Source organism: Pholcus phalangioides, unplaced genomic scaffold (assembly GCF_987345545.1).
Source record: "Pholcus phalangioides strain wild (caught in Gottingen) unplaced genomic scaffold, Ppha-v1.0 ptg000015l_1, whole genome shotgun sequence".
In the NCBI taxonomy this organism is placed as follows: Eukaryota; Metazoa; Arthropoda; class Arachnida; order Araneae; family Pholcidae; genus Pholcus; species Pholcus phalangioides.
Window position 1 is genome coordinate 57,691,094 of NW_028301608.1, and position 18,718 is coordinate 57,709,811.

The 18,718-nt window shown below is 33.3% G+C and overlaps 1 protein-coding gene across 2 annotated transcripts in view; it reads left to right on the forward strand.

Annotated features, from left to right (window-relative positions):
• LOC149076290 (discoidin domain-containing receptor 2-like) overlaps window positions 1-18,718 on the forward strand; it is a 55,272-nt gene that overhangs the window by 22,432 nt on the left and 14,122 nt on the right. For both annotated transcript variants that reach the window (XM_089243847.1, XM_089243846.1), the window contains 3 exons: window positions 14,788-14,893; window positions 18,083-18,314; window positions 18,426-18,573. In XM_089243847.1, coding sequence (XP_089099973.1) covers window positions 14,788-14,893; window positions 18,083-18,314; window positions 18,426-18,573 — 486 coding nt within the window. The remainder of the gene's footprint in view (window positions 1-14,787; window positions 14,894-18,082; window positions 18,315-18,425; window positions 18,574-18,718) is intronic.

Sequence of the window (18,718 nt, forward strand, 5' to 3'; positions counted from 1 at the left end):
ACTTTTTCCATCAATCAAGAATCCAGGCTTTTCTCGATGCTTTTCTTTATCAAGTTGTTAAACAACAAATTTTTAAAGACTGCAGCGCCACAGTACCCCCCCCCCCCCGGAAACGAACTTCAGTTTCACAAAATAACATGAAAATATACAACGAGAAATTTATCCATACGAATTGCGAAAAAAAGATAATGCATCGGTGAACGCATTATTTTTTTGTAAATGCAGTCGAATACAGTTTTAACGAATACACTTATAGCGGAAAATCTCGTTGCAACGAAAACTTTTCTAATCCCACCGATAAAGTTACATTGGAACAGTGCAAAAGCCTAAAATTCCTTTATAACGAAATTTAGTTATAACGGAGTGATTCTTCCGGTTTCTTGGCGTTCACTATAACGGAATTCGACTGTAATTAGCTCGTGCGACCAGCACTGGAAGGGGGGGGGGGTACTGTGGCACTGCAGTAGTGAACGAAAATGCTCGCTTCCACGGAAAAGGAAAAATCACTTAGCCGTCCGCAATCAACGATGTCTTATTCGTATGAATAAATTTCTCGTTGTTTATTTTCATGTTATTCTGTGAATCTGAAAGACTTATAAAAGTATGGAAATTATGTTTTCCCTCAATAGTTAGCCCATTTCCACATTTTTCAGCTGGAGCGCATCGGGATTGTGTTACACTTAGTACCGATAATGCTTGCCAAGTTTGGAAAGCATCGGGAAGTTGAAATTGCAAAATACGTTAATGAAAGTAGATTTCCTTGGTAACATAAGAATGATAAGCCAAATTTGGGAAACCGTTACGTAAATCATGATCATGAATTGTTTCCATTAATTCGGCTTTGAACATGGTCACGAAATTCTGCAGTGATGCTCATTCCAGAACAGTAGAAAAATATAGCAGCTAAAATCAATTATTATAATTCTAAATCATTAAAATTTGAGAAACAGTTTCGTAACCGATGACAAAATTTTAATAATTGATAATTATTATCCTGTGTGAATGTTGATGATTAATTTTCACAATTTGTAGTAAGTTTACTGATCTAGGATAGATTAATTGGCTAATTCGAACATTTTTTCCACTAACTTTGGACTTCGAATTAACAAAGTTCGACTTGATCATTTTTAAGACCGTCGAAAGATATTTATTTTTAGTTCGGTGAAACTCCTTGACTGTTGGGTCAATTTGAAAATGTTTCTGACTTTTTTGTTAAATTCAGATATTATAGCGAGACCTCTAATACTCTTGTTTAGCCCCTAAATGTTTTGTAACTGTGTTTTAAAAAACTTAAATAAAGGAAAATATAAAACGGTACACGTGTGTCGGACCTATAGATAGAGGATAACGTTATATCGAGAGGTAGCATTATCAGCAAGCAACGCGGAATTTATTATGTTGTTGGTACCTCTTCTGAATTAGCGTTGTTAGTACCACCACAAAATGCATTTATTCATTAAAAAAAATTTGTAGTTGTGAAATTAGCTCATGTATAAAATTTAGTTAATTTTTTCACCCTGTAATGAAGTTGCCTAGGGAACACTTTTGTGTACTACATAGAAAATAGCTTCACGAAAACTTCACGAGGGGAAATAGTGCAAAATATGCCGATATTATTAAACACCCTCGAAAGAACAAAAACTGATGAGGAATTAAAAGAATATATTGAAAACGATTTCAAGTAAAATATAAAGAAATATCGTTGTAGAAGTTTTGAAATCTCCTCAAAATATATCGTTGTAGAGGAATTTACCGTGGTGAAGGATATCGTTAAATCGCGGGTAATCTAACATTAGGATTAGACTATAGATAATTCCGAACAAGATTTTTAAACATATGTATCGTTGTAGCGAGGTTTCACTGCATTTCCGGAGAATACGTATCTATTTTTATATCTTTGCTGTATATTCTTCCTTTTTTAGTAAAGAAAAATAATTATCATTGAAATTTTTTTCTCAAAAATTACTCGTGCTTCTTGAATATTGAACCTACTTTTTTTCTCAAAATAAAACTACGTTATGAATTGCTCATTTATATAAATCTATTTGTTTGCAATATGAATTTGAAATAAAACAGTCTGCAATTTTGTTTTACAAAGACAATTATATGATCCGTTCTTTTTTTAATTTTTTTTCAATTTTTCATGGAATAGCCAATTTTTTTCAATTCGATTATATTATATATAATAGATATATTCACTCTTGTACAAATTATTGAATTTTTAAAAATAATTTTATCGCAAATTTTATTAAAATACTATTATTTCAATTTCATTTAAAAGATATCTCTTGAGTTTTATTCCAAATATTACAAATTTCTGATTTATCAAACAAAAATTACTGCTCTAACTTATTAAATTATTTAAAAATAAATGACGAGTTATTTTAACTTTTGGTTTGCAAAATGTAATCTAAATTGTTGAATATTTTCTTTAAAAAAAATTTCAAATTATTGAAAATATAATGTTACTGCATTTAGATAATAATATTCTCTTTTTGTTTCTGTGCTGAAATATTCGTGAATTTTGAATCTTAATCGGATTAGACTTTCAAAATTTCATTCTTTTCCTTAGAGAATTTTTATTAAACACTTGGATTCGAAAAAAAACATGTAATTATATTTATAATTCCGCTCTCTGTAACAGCTTAATTTATGGAAAACTCGATTCTTTCAATTATTCAGAAATCAGAAAAAAAAATCGATTTACTTCTTATTTTTAATTTGAAAATTTTGAGAAATAATTTGATACAAGCAGTTTATATACCGCTATTATTGAAATATCCCGAAGCGTAAATTGAATTTCTTTTGGGGGGGAAAAAACATCATTAATATAAAATTGAAAGCGGAAATAATATTTGTAGGAGGAACAGCAAGTATATTCCGCTATGGAATTCAGCCACAAAAAAATTTCAGCAAATTTCCTTAGAATAGAAAATATTTTTACTTACCAATCAAGCCGAAATTGTTTTATTTCTGCTGGGAGCTTCAGGTAAAGTATCAAATTATTTTAGGTATTCGGGAACGGGGGGTTGCTATAAGTGTGCGTATTGAGTATATGTAACGGTGAATGTGATAAATTGGTTATTAAAATAAAAATCGCTTATTATGCATACTTACCAATCGTCTTGGTAAGTATGATGAATTTATCAGTTTTACCGGCGAATATGCATACTACCCAAGTGTCGTTGGTTAATTTGGTAAATACTAAGTTAAATTTTTGCCTTTATTTCTCATTATGCATAATACCCTAGTGTAATTGGTGAATTTAATAGATATGAAGAAAATTCGAAATGAGTCTGGAATGCGTGATGAATCTAGTCGAATCCCGATACAGTGATAACAAATTACCCGATCCTACCCGTATATAATGATACAATATATGTATAAATTATCTTGTATAGTATATCATATAGTATGATTTATCCTAATTAACAACGACGGACGCTTGGGTATTATGCATAATTACCGGCAAAAGTGATTAACTTAAGTGAATTTATCAAATTTACATGCGACACTTGAATGACGCATAATTGCAGGTAAAAGTGATTCATTTTGGAAAATTTATCAAACTTAATAAAATGATTGGTAAGCATGCATTATAACCGGTTGTTATCTATAATTGCCGCACTTATCACATTTACCGTACCATACATACAAGTACGTGATGCTTACGTACCTCGCATAACCCGAACTTATGAATGTTTCTGTGTTTAGTAAATGATATTTTTGTTGTATGTGTAAATTTTGGTAATCGGATTAGACTTTCAGAATTCCATTCTTTTTCTTAGGGAATTTTCGTTAAATACTACACCTAAAAAAGTGAATAATTGTATTAATAATACCGCACTGTAACAGCCCGATTTGTGGAAAATTGTTTGATTGTTTCAATTATTCAGAAATCTATATAAAAAATTTAATTCACTTATTTTAATTTAATGCATCCACTTTATATGCTGCTATTACTTTAATATGCCGAAGCGAAAACTGAATTCCTTCAGGGAAAAAAAATATATTGAGAAATCTTTAATATGAAATTTAAAGCGGAAAATAATATGTGAGGAAACGGAACGAGTACATTCCGCTATGAAATTCAACTACAAGAATATTTCAGCAAATTTCCTCGGGACAGAAAATATTTTTACTTACATATTAAGTTGGAATTCTTTTCTTGTGCTGAAAGCTTCAGGTATGAAGTATCAAAGTATTATAGGTATTCGAGGATAGTGGGTGGGAGTTGTTATATGTGTGCATGCAGTGTGTATATATATAAGTACGTGTTGCTTACGTGCCTTGCATACCTCGAACTTGGGAAATTCTTAGTAACCATGGAAACGCAACATCGATTCCTGTATGCAAGAACAATCGTTTTGCTGCCTCAGGTAGGAAATTACCGTGTACATGGTGCGCGCGCGCTGGTGCCGAGTGAAAATATTGCTGTGGGGTGGGAAGTTAGTGAGTGCTAGTTGCACAAGTGCACGTTAATGCCTCAAGTATCAGGTATATCAATGATTTATTAAAAAGGAGCATCAGGTATCGTGGAATGTCGGAATGGAAAAAGGTGGGGTTCAAATCCATGAAAGAAAAATACGGTGGAACCTCGTTTATACGTCGCTCAATTATACGACTTGCACATTTATACGACGTTTGGCTTTGGCCGATATTGAAGAAACAGACCCATTTCAACTTTTTTTTCGAAATGAACATTCAAAGATTTCTGAATCTTTATATTAGAGCTGATGATTATCCAACGGGCATATTCAAACGGGAATATTTAAAGTGAGTCTTTTCTATGAAAAAGGAACACATCTACCTTGTTCATTAACACTTCGGTATTTTTCATTCAAAAGGAAACATAGCAAAGCAGTTGTCCCATAGTCGTTGAAGGAAATTTCTTTTTCAAAACGGAACATTTTCAGAAGCACTTTCAAAGTCGCATTTGCAGTAGAAGCTCTCGATAACGGACATCCATAGGACCGAATATTTTGTCCTCTAACGAATAGTGTCTGTTAATAGATAGCAAAATACATTGAGCCCTGCCACGTTATTCAAAAACGTTTCCTTTGAGGGGGAAGGGCGGTGTCCGCTAACGGGTGTGTCCTTCATGGGAGGTTCTACTGTAGAATGATCGTGCTTTTATGGTATTCATAAGAGAGAAGTAAGGGTGCCCTATTTGGCTAAGTGGAACCTTCTGGAATCAGAGGGTAACGTAGAAATTTTCGATTTTTCAGACTTTACCTGTTCCAAAAGCTAACTTTCAACTAATTTTCTTTCAAAATAGAACATTTCCAGAATATCAATGTAGATAAATCCCTTGACTGTTGATCAAGAAACGTAATATTCAAATATTCTTATACCACTCCCACCTGTTGTTACTTGTTGGGCTATTTTCAATTTTTGTAAAAGAGCTCATTCCGGAGGAAAAAAGTGTTTTACTTATACTGTAAAATTAGCAAAAGTGGAAATGTTCCCTTCGGAAAATAAGCTTCTAAATTGTAATCAAACAATGACGCGCGTCACATTGTTTTATTACATTAGTCTCTAATAAGTAAACACATTAATAATGTGTAAAGCAATAATGAACTCGATTTTTTTGACAAAGGAAATTTAACAGTTGGCCATAGAATTTTTTTTCAAGTGTTTAACAATCCATTATTGATTTGTATATATAAGCGTATATATCTCCACAATAACTCAGATTACAAAATCGGCCCATATGTTATGTAAGAATTTCAGAGTAGATTCACGAGATGGTAAGTACAGTACCATGTACATCGCAATAAGTACCTTCAGGATCAATGTCTGAAGATCTGTTAAGCATTTTTTGGAAGTCTTTTTAGCAAAGTTTTCCATATACAGCGCGAGAATCCTGTACGTCTAAGAAATATGGCTCTAATTGTAAACTATTGGCAGTTTCTATTGACATTTCGTTGCCTCTGAGGTATTATTCAGCTTTTTAAATTTTAAGTTTTTTTAAAATTTAAACTTTCATTCAGCTTCGAGGTCCAGTTGACAAAGGGGTTATCCCATTGGGTTGGGAGTGCATACGTGAGCTAGAACCACAGCTCCCCATGCATCTTAGTAGGTCTGGGAGTGGATTTCCCCAAGCTTTAGTGTTTGAGTTGCTGGTTTTTCAATCTCTATCTGAGCTTGAACTTGATTGATCTTGAATGATAATTTGTTATTTAGGTAATTACGTTTTAATTTAGTTGTAGACGTCCAGTTGATAACGTGGCTATTCCATTGGGAGTGTATGCGTGAGCTAGAATCGGAGATCCCATACATTTTAATGTTAAAATAATTCATTTATTCAACATAGTACCATAATTATTCGACGTTCCTTCTTGAACTCCATATCTTTTTAACAGACGTCATTTCTATCCATCAAATACGCGCAACTTTTGTAGACCGTGAAAACGCGTTGTTGAATCACTTCTTGAATAATCGCCGCATCAGCCATGAATTTTGGGGAAATGTAATTTTAAAATTTCATTTTCTTTTTGTTTCTTCTTCCCCTCGCGTATGATTAAAATGTTTTTTTTACAGAATTGGAGGTGCAATTTCAAATGCGTTGATTTTTATAATACTGTGAATCTTCGATATAACTATACTCTGCTGACCAATAAAAGTATCGTTGTAGAGATGTTATCGTTATATCTAGAGGTAGCATATCATCATAAGTCGCCACCAAATTTATGCTGTTGTTGGGATCTCTTCTGAATTGGCGTTGTTGATAATACCATAAAATGCATATATTCTCAACGAAAGCAAAAAGAAGGCAATTCATTTATAAAATTTAGTTAGTTGTCTTTAGTTAGTTTACTTCAAAATTGTTTGCGCACAGGCCTTTTTTTGTGTACTACGCAGAAAATATGTTCACGGCAACTCCAATTACACTTCCGGACGGTAGATAGTGCGAAATACCGACATTGTTAAAAACCCTCGCAAGAACAAACAAGAATTTGAAAATATATCGAAGTCGATTTTGATTGAAATAGAAATAATATCGTTGTAGCGGATTCAAAATACCGTCGAAGAATTCCGTTATATTTTTTCGTACAGGGTTTTTTTTTTGTAGTAACGGCATCGTTGGAAAAAAATATCGTAGCAGAACGATTTCTTACCGTTATATCGTTGTAGCGAGGTTTCACTGCATTTTGTATGCCTGTTGGGAAGAGTGGTAATTTTTTTTTAAACAAGTCTCAGTTTCGCGACTTACGCATTTATACGACGTTTGGCCCGGCCTCCAAAACGTCGTATAAACGAGGTTCCACTGTATATGTGTGCACCAACTTTCCTCCAGCCGCGGGAGAAATTCGTGATTGGAAATTATTCGACAAATCACGCGATATTTTCCAGGAAGTTTCTATTCATTATTTCTGCCCTCCGAAGGTAAAGGAGAAGAAAAATATTGGTGGCGAAGAGAGAAGCTAATTACTGATGCCCTCCTAAACTTCCACCACTTCCATCGCCCGCCATCAATACCAAAGAATATTTCCTTTTGCTTCTTTAGTCGAACTTCTTACTCGTATAAAGAATCTCTCTTAGAATAATGGATGATGCTGTTGGTATTAAGTATGCAAACGTCGTTCATGTTTCGCTCACACCATCTTTGATGTATTAATTTTCTCGTACGTCTAGGAAGATATAATAATAACAATAATAATGAAATAACAAAAAAGAAGTGGAATATTTTCATTACGCTCTATTAAGTGATAGTTAAAGCAAAGTAATTTCACGGAAACTAATTCTTCGACTTCCGAATTGGCTTTCATGTTTTAACCATCGAGTAAATATTGTTTCGGCGTTTTATTTACTTTAGCTCATGGATAATCGAATCATTTTCCGGTTGTAGCGATAAACGCTCATTATATTCACGCTGATGCTCACTCCTCTGTTTTCTTATTTTTCTTTTTTTGCGTATTTATAAATTAAAACGCATGCAAAATTTGAATTTCTAAGGCTTGTTTCGTTGAACCGATGAATGAAGAGAGAGAGAGAGAGAGAGAGAGGAAATTCGTATATTTTCTGATGTATTACACCATAAATAATAAAAGATCGGGTGGATTCGTGAATTTGTGAAGAATGAAGATTCATTCGAGAGTTATCCATCCTATCACGAGGCGTATCAGTTTTCTCCTTCGCGAAGCCGTAACACGATACTGGAAACTTCATAAATTCTTAAGGAACTTCCCAACATTCACCTGCGTATTACGTAACAGGAAATGTTCGTAGAGATAATTTCCGCTGACAGCAGAGCAAACACGTTCAATGTTGTCATTGCCTTGGAGAAGTTGTTATCGCTGTTCTACCGCTTAAGTGAGCGAGATACATAGGGGAAAAGCTTCTTACTCTACTCACACGAGACAACTTCTTTTAAATTCCGACCTGAAAATATAGCTTCTCATATTTCTATCCTGTCAGTGTTTGATAAAGATGGAATGACTTTTTTTTTTCATTTAGATACGCGTGAGCCAGATGGCACACGCAGTCAAATTGTGATGGAGAGTCGCTGACATCAAATAATCCCTTCTCGTCCTTTTCATTTTTTTTCTTAATTTAGAATTTCTTACTTTATGAGAATATTTACAGCATAGAAATATCGCCAAGTGTGGATAGTAGTAGAGCTTTCCATTTTTTTAAATCATTTTACGTACAAGCTTTTGGATTATCTCTATTTCACGAATCGGCGATAAATCTGGTAACCTTGTCCTAGCCTTAGTGCTCATTGGGAAAAAGGAAAAAGGGATAAATAAACAAATATAAAAGGAAAAGGTATAATAGATAAGGTAGATAAGAGATTATTATTTTAGAGTCCTCTTTTCACCCTCGCCTCTTTTGCTTTTACATGCATTTAGCAGAAAGATTCATTATATGTGTGATGAAAAAATCATTAACAGGAGCATAGAAAGAAAGGAGAGAAAGAAAAGTTATTTTCTGTAGATAATAGGGTTATTATAAAGCTTCGCGATAGTGAAGAGAGAAGAAAGAAAACTCGGAAAACTTTTTTGAATTTACTCCACTGGTGTTTGGACGTTATATTACGCTCATGATCGTAAAGAAGTTAAATTGAGCGATGCGTTCATGGATTTGTCAAAGATCTCCAAGAAGAAAACTTCAGATAGTAGATTTATCAGATCTGAACAATTCTTTATTATTAAAAAAGGTTACGGTATTCGTTCATGAAATATAATATATGAGTAATAGATATCGTCTTACAAACACTAAATAATTTGGAATAAAAAAGCAAGAAGAGTCAGAAAACTTGAATTTTTCAGAAATATACCGTAGAATTTATCACTGAGGTTCTAGATTTGTGGATATAGTTTTCTATTCAGGGATTTGTAGAGCTTCAATTATTTTGCGATTTATATAGAACCGTCCCTACAAAATGAGGTACATCACAAGAGATGCCATAAATTTTATTATGTGTTCGATACGTAACAGACCTTGGATTGTGCACGGTTTTTATTTCGAGTACCACTCATTCATTGTGAATTTTGCCGTTTTCTTAAAAAAGGCACGCGGCTACTCGATATTTCATATTCTTATTGAGGGTTGCAGTGTTCATTTGATGATCTCAGCAGGAATGTTATACTTCCAATTTTGTAATGTGTGAGTGTGAGGTTTGCTTGTGTTTTCACTGGTGTAAACTCATTCTTCGGAAACGCTTCGATAACTCTCTGAGATGTGAAGCAGGGTGTTTCCGGTCCTTCAATATTCAAAACTCCCCAAGAATAGAGGACACTGTGGTCAGCAGAAGACATTTCAGTACATACTGAAATACGGCGTGATCACGTAATCGGATGCCCCTTCGGAGGAACCAAAGGGCCATGTCTGTATCAAAATTTAAGAAGGTTGATCTCCAGCTTCCGCACGAGATGTACATACGTGGCCTCTCTCTCACTTTCTCTTAGTACACGTGATAATTTGCCAATCTCTTTTTATTAAATGCTATGTCATCTTGAATGAAATCTGTGACTTCCTGAAATATATTTCACGAAGTCACAGATGCGTCACACAAAATGGAATATCAGATTATCAGAAGATCTTATTTAACTTTTTATTTTTATTCTTTTTTATTCCATTCCTTCACATTATTATGAATGAAATTTTCTAACCACTGCCACCTATTTGTCTGGATGCCGGTGTAAAACATTGATGACACTTCCTTTACATAACGCAAAGCAGTTTAAAATAAATTTCGTTATTTACCTAAAAGATTGATCTGATATAATTCATCACAAGATTTGAAACCGAACAGACATGCTTTCTATATTATAGATTCACTATAAGAATACATATAATAATCTCTACAAATATTTATTTCAGCATTAAAATAATCCTTTCATGCTGCGTAAGTATAATCCATGTGGCTATACTGTGATACGAGTGGAAAGCTTAGAGATGAAGAATATACATGGAATGTTTTCGACGGTCAATGATATTTTCAGCAAAATGGCTTTCTATATTATGACTAATACACTTTCCGTTCAAAAGACGTATCGATTTTAGATTGAAAACACCGATATATCCTAATGAATTTATGAGTTGTTAGGCGTAATTGGAAGGGATATATAAACTAATCAAACCACCCCACACGATTGAAAACTGCGTTTGGAAAAGATTTGTTAAAAATAAATTTTAAAAGAGAATTGTGTTTGATTATAGTAATAATTAGATAGAAATGTGGCACTTTAATAATTTATTGACATCCATTGCTTCTGTGGTGTTGAATCCATGTACCAATACAAGCTTGGAAAGAAATAATAAATATTTTATTCGATGTATAAAAACATTGCTCTTCAACATAACTGAAAATTAAAAGGAAACGAATGCATTTTAGCAAAAAATCAATCGCGAGTACTTCATTTCTTAGTTAAACATTGCAAAATAAATCATTATAACTAATTAGTTTATTTATTTACTTTTCGTCAGAGAAGATTCATTACTATCAAAGCCAGAAATTAATAAAATTAAATAATGAAAAAACTTAAATAAATTAAATAAAAACGATGCACCTCTCATACAAACCTAACGTGAGCGAATTCCTAATTAGTAAAATTAACGTTGTAATTCAAGAAATTTCCTTTTACGAACATAAATATTTGAAATGTATTTTTTTTTCTCTCATGTCATTTCCATTTGGAGAAAATATTTTCGATTTTAATTCCTATGTTTTCACGTAAATCTTCGAATTTTTCCTCACAAAATGAAAGAAACAAAAGTATTCATTGATAATAGTAATAATAAGCAAAGTAGGCATCGAAAATATTTCGTTATGTAGTTGATGGTTTATTATTGCGTAAATATTCAATTTTTGTCTTTAATTTTTAATTTTCTTTTGTCATTTTACCGAATTATAGAATTCAATGCTATTCCAAATTATTGTTGGGAATTTTTTTTATATTAATTTCATTACTCGATTTTTATGTATATTATCTTGTTTATTTTTACATTGTGTTATCTCATTTTTGTAAAATGCACGTGTCTTTTTTTTAAAGTCCTTGGTACTTCAATGATTTTGATGCAAATATTACATAAGATAAGAATGCCCGTGAGGGAAAATTGGAAATTATGAACACAATAAATAAAACTATCTATCCCTTCCTCTCCAGTTTCATAATTGGGTATGTTTTATAGTCATTCTTGAAAATTTAGCTGTTTTTCATTTTATTTTATTTATTTACCTTTTATCACTATACAGGCTATGCCAAATTATTTGCACAACGGATATCTCTGCAACAGTGACTTGACAGAACACACTTTTAATTATAAACCGTATTAAAATAAAGTCCAATTACTTAAAATCTCAAAATTTGTTTGAGTTGTCGTGTACATAAAAAAATAAAGAAATTGACTTTTCATACGGTCTCCGTGTGCTATTCAATTATTGAAATGTAGATCCTGCTCTGAAAAGTGATATTTAATATTATAAAATGCTATATTTATCGAGATATCGAATACATAAAATAATTGTACTACGGGAACTTTGTGTTGACAAATTTGCATTAGCTCAAAAGTTGTCATTTCTAGGGATTGCACGCAAATAGAATGGACTAAACCATTTTACTTTTCCATTCAGAATAAATACCAATTACATTTTTTGACAATTCTGTTGCCAATAATTGAATTTTACAACTTTTAATTTAATCTACGTTCCACAATTTATGAACCACACCCTGAATCACCAGTGGTAAGTGCTGAAAACTTCAAATATCTACGTTAATATTTGATTAAAAAATAATGCGCTATTTTGTGATTGACTTCTTAGAGCCACATTTACATTTCACTAATTGAAAGTTTTGGCACATAAGATTTACATAAAAGTTAATTCTTCTATTTGTCTATGTATACGACCTCTTGAGAAATTTAAGACATTTTGAGTAACAACACGTCATTTGAAAACTGTTTTGAAAGTTATTCTAGTGTATGGTTGCAGAGATATCCCCAGTGCAAACAATTTGGGACAGCCGGTACATCAAATGAGAAACCTTGAATATGTATGCACATATAAAATACCGCTTTCTCCCTGAGAAATAGGTATAATTTTACTCTTCAAAAAATTATTGAAAATCGAAATAAAGTCTACGAGAGAAGTTTCAAATTTCAATACATCCTAGAATATTTATTTTCTACTTTCAAATATTCCTGTCTTTCGAACAATATTTTTATGCATCGAGGCTGAAATAGAAACTTTCACTGCAATACTCACAATATGCATTTATATACACCAGTTGGAAACGTTGACTGAATGATTAAGAGGAAAGTCGGCATCATCGGAGATCGTGCGCTGAATCCGTATAACCGAATCGTGTAGAATATACTAGTGTTCATCTATACTTTATGTCCCACAAGGAAAAAAATTTCTGTATTAGACAAAAAAAAAAATATATATATATATACAGTGCGTGTTTCACTCCCTAGAAATATGCAAAGACTAGAACTTTTATTCACAATGGGGAAAAATATTAGCTTTTTTCCACCTGTTGTATGGAGTACATCCTATTAGTATTATGTGTTGTATTGAATGAACTTTAGTGTAATTTAAGGTAACTTTAGGGTAATACGATTTCATATAATCCCAAATAGTTATGGGAAAAAAAGAATTCAATATGGAGATGACGAACTTTTTGAATTCAATTTATTGGTAGTGCAATAAAACTCCCGCAGACATCGACGGGACAAAAGAAACCATCCGACGGTTATTAGTTTTTCAAATAAAACATTATTATTATTTGGCCGTAAAAGTGGTGTGACTGTTAAGAGAGGCTCCACTGTATTTAATCTTAAATAATGCTGTGGATTATCATTCCACACGAAATACTTATAGTAGACGTGCCGGTTGTATGCACTAGAATCACGGATCATTCATTAGGGTATTGTTATGACTCGCAAAAAACGGAACGGACCAATATCATAGCACGGGGAAAAATTCGCGAGTAGTTGGGGCGAGCAGTAATCAAGAATTCGGTTTATGTTATCAATTGTTTTTCGTTAAATATTTTTTTTCATTTTTGCGTAATTTGAAGTTGAAGCTAAACCAGAATTTTTAATTCTACCCCCATAAGTCACGGGCTTCCAACTGGTGTTCGTCGGAACTCGGTGGTTCCGTGACAGCTTCTTTGGGGTTCCTCATGAACAAACGTCACGGATCCTATAGAAATCCCGGAATCCGGACTGATATTATTTTATAATATGCAAATAGCTACTGTTAAAATTTTGGAGCTGTCTTGATATTTAAGCTAATATTATTGCTCATAAAATATTTATCGTAATTATATATATCGTAACGTATTTTTTTTCTTGCGGTACATGAATGAAAACCGGTCACCAATATGAATCGAAGAATTATAAGCTGTGGTTCTTATTGCATAGATGGCAGAAGGGGTTGCAGTTCATTCCTTTTTTTACATATAATATTTAAAACTGTACTCCGCATAGTTATTTTCAATATTTTCTAGAAGGCATATTTTTATGATAAAATTATATTTTTTAACCGTTTATTGTGGTTTTAGACATAAGTAACTAAGATAGGCAACATTTTTTCATGGTCAATAAGTTTACAAAATATGGACGTATACAGGGTGATACAGAAAAGATAGGAAAAACTTTAAGAGGTGGTAGTAAAAAAAAAGGGCATGTTTGAAAATTGATTGTTCTATTCCATCTCCTCATAATTTCTAATATATATATATATATATATATATATATATATATATAGAAAAATGTTACATAAGAATAGAGTAAGTAACTAGTAACTTTTATTTGATTATGTTTTGACTGCAACCCTTGGTTATAATATTTGTCTGGACAACAATTTTCGGCTTTAATAATTTTTTATTCTCTCGATTTTTCTATAATTATTGATTTCATTGGTACAATAACTGAACGTCGGAGGATCGAGCATCTATTTAGGCTTTTCGAGGCTCAGGGTGTTTCTCCCCTCTTGAATATGATATATATATATATATATAATATATATATATATATATATATATATATATATTGTTTCGGGTATAGTTATGAATCAGTGATTGTTATCATAACATCGAGTATCATATCATCGAGCGATGTTATCATATCATTAAGCAGCGTGCACTTGTATAACAAAACCGATAGGTGCTGATAGAGAACCTCTGAAGTTTCAAAATATATATAACTCATGAACCCTATATACTGTATGTAAACAAATTAACTCTCCCAATAATGAAATATATTGCTCAAAAATCTGACAAATGCTATCCTTTGAGGTCATTGTAACATCTGAGATCAATTTTTTTATTGCAGACACCTGTAAAGCCGAGCTTGGTATGCAGTCTGGAAGCATTCCAGATGACGATATAAGCGCCAGTTCTTCTCACGACCACGCAAGCGTTGGCCCTCACAACGCACGGTACGTGAGATAATCCGAGATTATTGATACATCCATATTAATGCATGAAACATATATTTCACCTTGTAACATTGTATTCACTTTTATATACATGTTACTGCTGAAGCCGGAATCCTACCAGTTCGCGAAGTGGCCAATTTCATTTCATTATAAATTGTACCGGCCAATGTTGGAGTTCCAGGCTTTGGCCAGCCAACTCGGGGTTCCCGAGTGGCGTGGTGGTAAGATACCTGTCTACCACCGTGAAGGCTGCTGTCACAGTCCTGGGTTAGAATCTCAAGGGAGGATATAGATAAGATATTTTCCCTAACGTACTTGAGGCGACCACCAGCCCATCTCATTAATGGCAGTAAACTGCAATATAGCGATATGGCCAGAGTTGGTGTTTGGTGAAGTAGTAGCCAGTTCGCGAAGTGGCTGTAAATCCCTGGCGTGAGTCAAAAAGGATTTATTCTGGGTCATCATTTGGCGTATTTTTTCGCTGGAATTATGTGCACGGAAACAATGGCAACCCGGCATATAGCAGTCACGATGCCGTAATATTTGTTTTTCAATATTTATCGGAAAAAACACGCGTAAAAACACAGCAGCATGTGTCTATGAAATTATATAAATGATTTTTCTCTCAAACTTTACTTTTTTTTAATTTCTTCATTCACATGGAGCTAAACCAATGCAGATACTATATCTATAGTCATGTGTCACATGTTGGCGATGAAAAAAAAAATGATTTGGTGCCTACGGGACCGTCTTATATGAGCATATAGAATATTAGCCAGGGATCTCCAGCCAATTCGCGAATCGTCCGGTCAAAGCCAAAATAACTTCTGCAAATCGGACTCGAGCCACACTTCGGCAGTACCATGCTCAACAAAATCAATTCCTATGAACATTGAAAATATTTATATCTATTTTAGAATATAAATCGTGAAGGGAAAAACACGAAAACGCATGATACAACGTCATTCCGGACAAACATGTAGCTGTGAGGCTGTGTTTATCTCACAGAGGAGAGTAAAATGAATCGTGAATGTAATGGAAAGTCATCTCATTTCACCTGATACAAGATTGTTTTTTGGTTGTTGCATAATTTAAACCCGATTCTTACTTATTTTTGCACGAGAGAAACAAAATACCTATCTTGGAATTTCGCGTCAGGAGAGCTCCACGAGCCCGAAACAAAAAGCCTTATACTCTTATTTTTTTGGAAGAATAAGGAAACGAAGTATACGCATAAGAAAAAAAAAATTAATATTTTCACCGGAATTAGATTGAACGCATCCGAAACCGCTAAGATGAGTTTTGTGTTGAGTGGATTAATATTTAAAACTCTTCCGTATAGGCTGTCGGTTTTCCTGCTTTTAAATAAGGTAAGATTCGGGAGGAGGAAGAAAAACAAACAATTTTCTATTCGAAAGTCTTAAAAGAAAAAGTATTAGATCTTGTTTTACAAACAAGATGAAGCATATACAGATATATATATATTTTGCATTGTATGCTCATGTATGTTTCATGTGTTGACGTATCCCATATTGCGTATTAAATTTAAATTTTACTCCCACTCTTTTCACATATGCGTATGCTAAATATGTTCTCCCAGTATATTATTTCTGAAGATAAATACGAAGAATTCATGATGTTTTATGAATAAAACTGTGAGAATAATAAGCAGCAAAGAATTGAATATAAATTTATTTACATATGAGTTAGTAGAGAGGTACGTTTTCTTATATTTCCATCGAGTTTTCATATCCGGGATCTAGACATTCTTTTTTAATATGCACGGAAATTATATAGTTGGTTTTACTTTATGAAAAATATTGGACCAAAATTTTCTGATCTCGAGAACTGTATGAAGTGGATCATGGATTTTATATTCTAAGAAAAGAAATTCAAAAAGTCACTATTGCGGGGAGAGGTTGGGTCTGAATATTTAAATTGTAATAAATTCTACAAAGCACAGTTACCTACTATGTTTTCATCCTGCTGCCCACCATTTTCTACAACAAGGTAATGAGCAGCATTACGTTATTCACCAAGTCTCTCCCCCCCCCCCCTCATATACGAGGATGCTTAAATCGATTTCGAGTAGCTCGAAAATCAATCGAAAAAAACAATTACGGAGAGAGATCTTCAAGTTCCTTACATTCACACGTTCACGAAAATATTTGCCAATACTAAATATTACGAAAAAACGTTTATTAAAAATTTAACCATTTATTATCGCATTTAAACTTGAGGAGACATTTTGACACATGAACTGTGAACGATCAATTGACTAAAAACGAGCAGTGCACAATATAGAAACATGACAGGTGCGTTAGTTATGTGTAAGAAGTCATACTTGAAATACAAAGAAATATTTCTGAATTAAGGTACTGCAGTAGTGAGAAAACTAGCACTCTAAGTCATCAGTTAGCTGGTCGCGTAGGTATTCTGGTCGCCAACACTCATCCTTATCTGAGTGGGAACATGAGCTTCACTGTTATGAGGCGATCGATTGTATATTTCAGTTTTGACCATTTCTTATGTTACCAAAAAGCTGTAATGTTACATACGAAACGGTGCTTTTGGAACGTTTCAAAAGTGGAATTTGGATCGTGGATGGAGATGGGACTGAAAGAATGTTGCTGTCCAGACGGATTTCAACATTAGTAGAGAAACAGCCCTATTATAACCGTTATTATAATAGCCTTAAATAGTCCATGGAACAGAGGCGAAAAATGTTAAATAAATTTGTTTTAAATTTTTCAAATCTGTAAACTTTCAATACATTTGCCAAATTCAGGTTGAATCTGACCCTCGGTTTTGCCTAAGAGTCAATGGTTACGATACAGCGCTGTTGAAGTTTAACTATCAAGAAATTTAGAATTTATTCAAATTTATTTTTCGAATTGTTCATATATATACAACAAAAACACCATCATTCCTGAAGATTCACGTGATACAATATTGAACTAAAAGCAGTTTCATTTGATTCCTACTGGTGAATTTCAGAACTATTTCCATTTTTTTTCCCAGAACATAAAACCTCAGGACCTCCTTCATACCATTCTGAATTCGGAAAATTTTCATACAGAAGTTTCATTTTATGCGTTTTTATTAAATGGAACTTTAATTATGATCACAATGAATATATTTGTTTATTTTTGCTTGTTTATATTTCTGTTATCATTCGTCCGTGAGCAGATTGAACAAAGAGCTTAATAGTGGAGCTTGGTGCCCTAAAAGACAGATTTCGAAGGATGTTTACGAATATCTGGAAATTTCATTCAATTCGATCCAAGTGATAACTGAAGTGGCCACTCAGGGAAGGTATGGAGACGGCAGAGGTCAAGAGTTCGTCGAAGAATACATGCTTGAATACTGGCGGCCTGGATTTCTAAGGTGGCTACGGTTCAGGAACAGGTTCGGCCAACAGGTAATTTTCCCGATATTGCACCTTTATTCTGTGAAAGTAGATCAATTTACATGATTATTGCTTTTTTAATTTAAATGATATGTTAAGATAACATGTACGTTGCTTATTTAGGTATTTTCCGGAAACACAAATACGTACACGGTCATGAGACGAAAAGTCGATCCACCGATCATCGCTTCCAAAGTACGCTTCGTGCCTTTCAGCAACAGAATGAAGACAGTCTGCATGAGAGTTGAGCTCTATGGATGCAGTTGGAAAGGTTAAACACTTTTTTTTAAGGAAAAATGTACAGACCTCATATTTTTCTACACAGAATTAGAGAATAATAGAATCACTAAGTGTGTTTCTTCATTAATATGGTTGAAAGTTGAAGTTGGAGTTTTTGGAGGATTTAGTACGCCGCC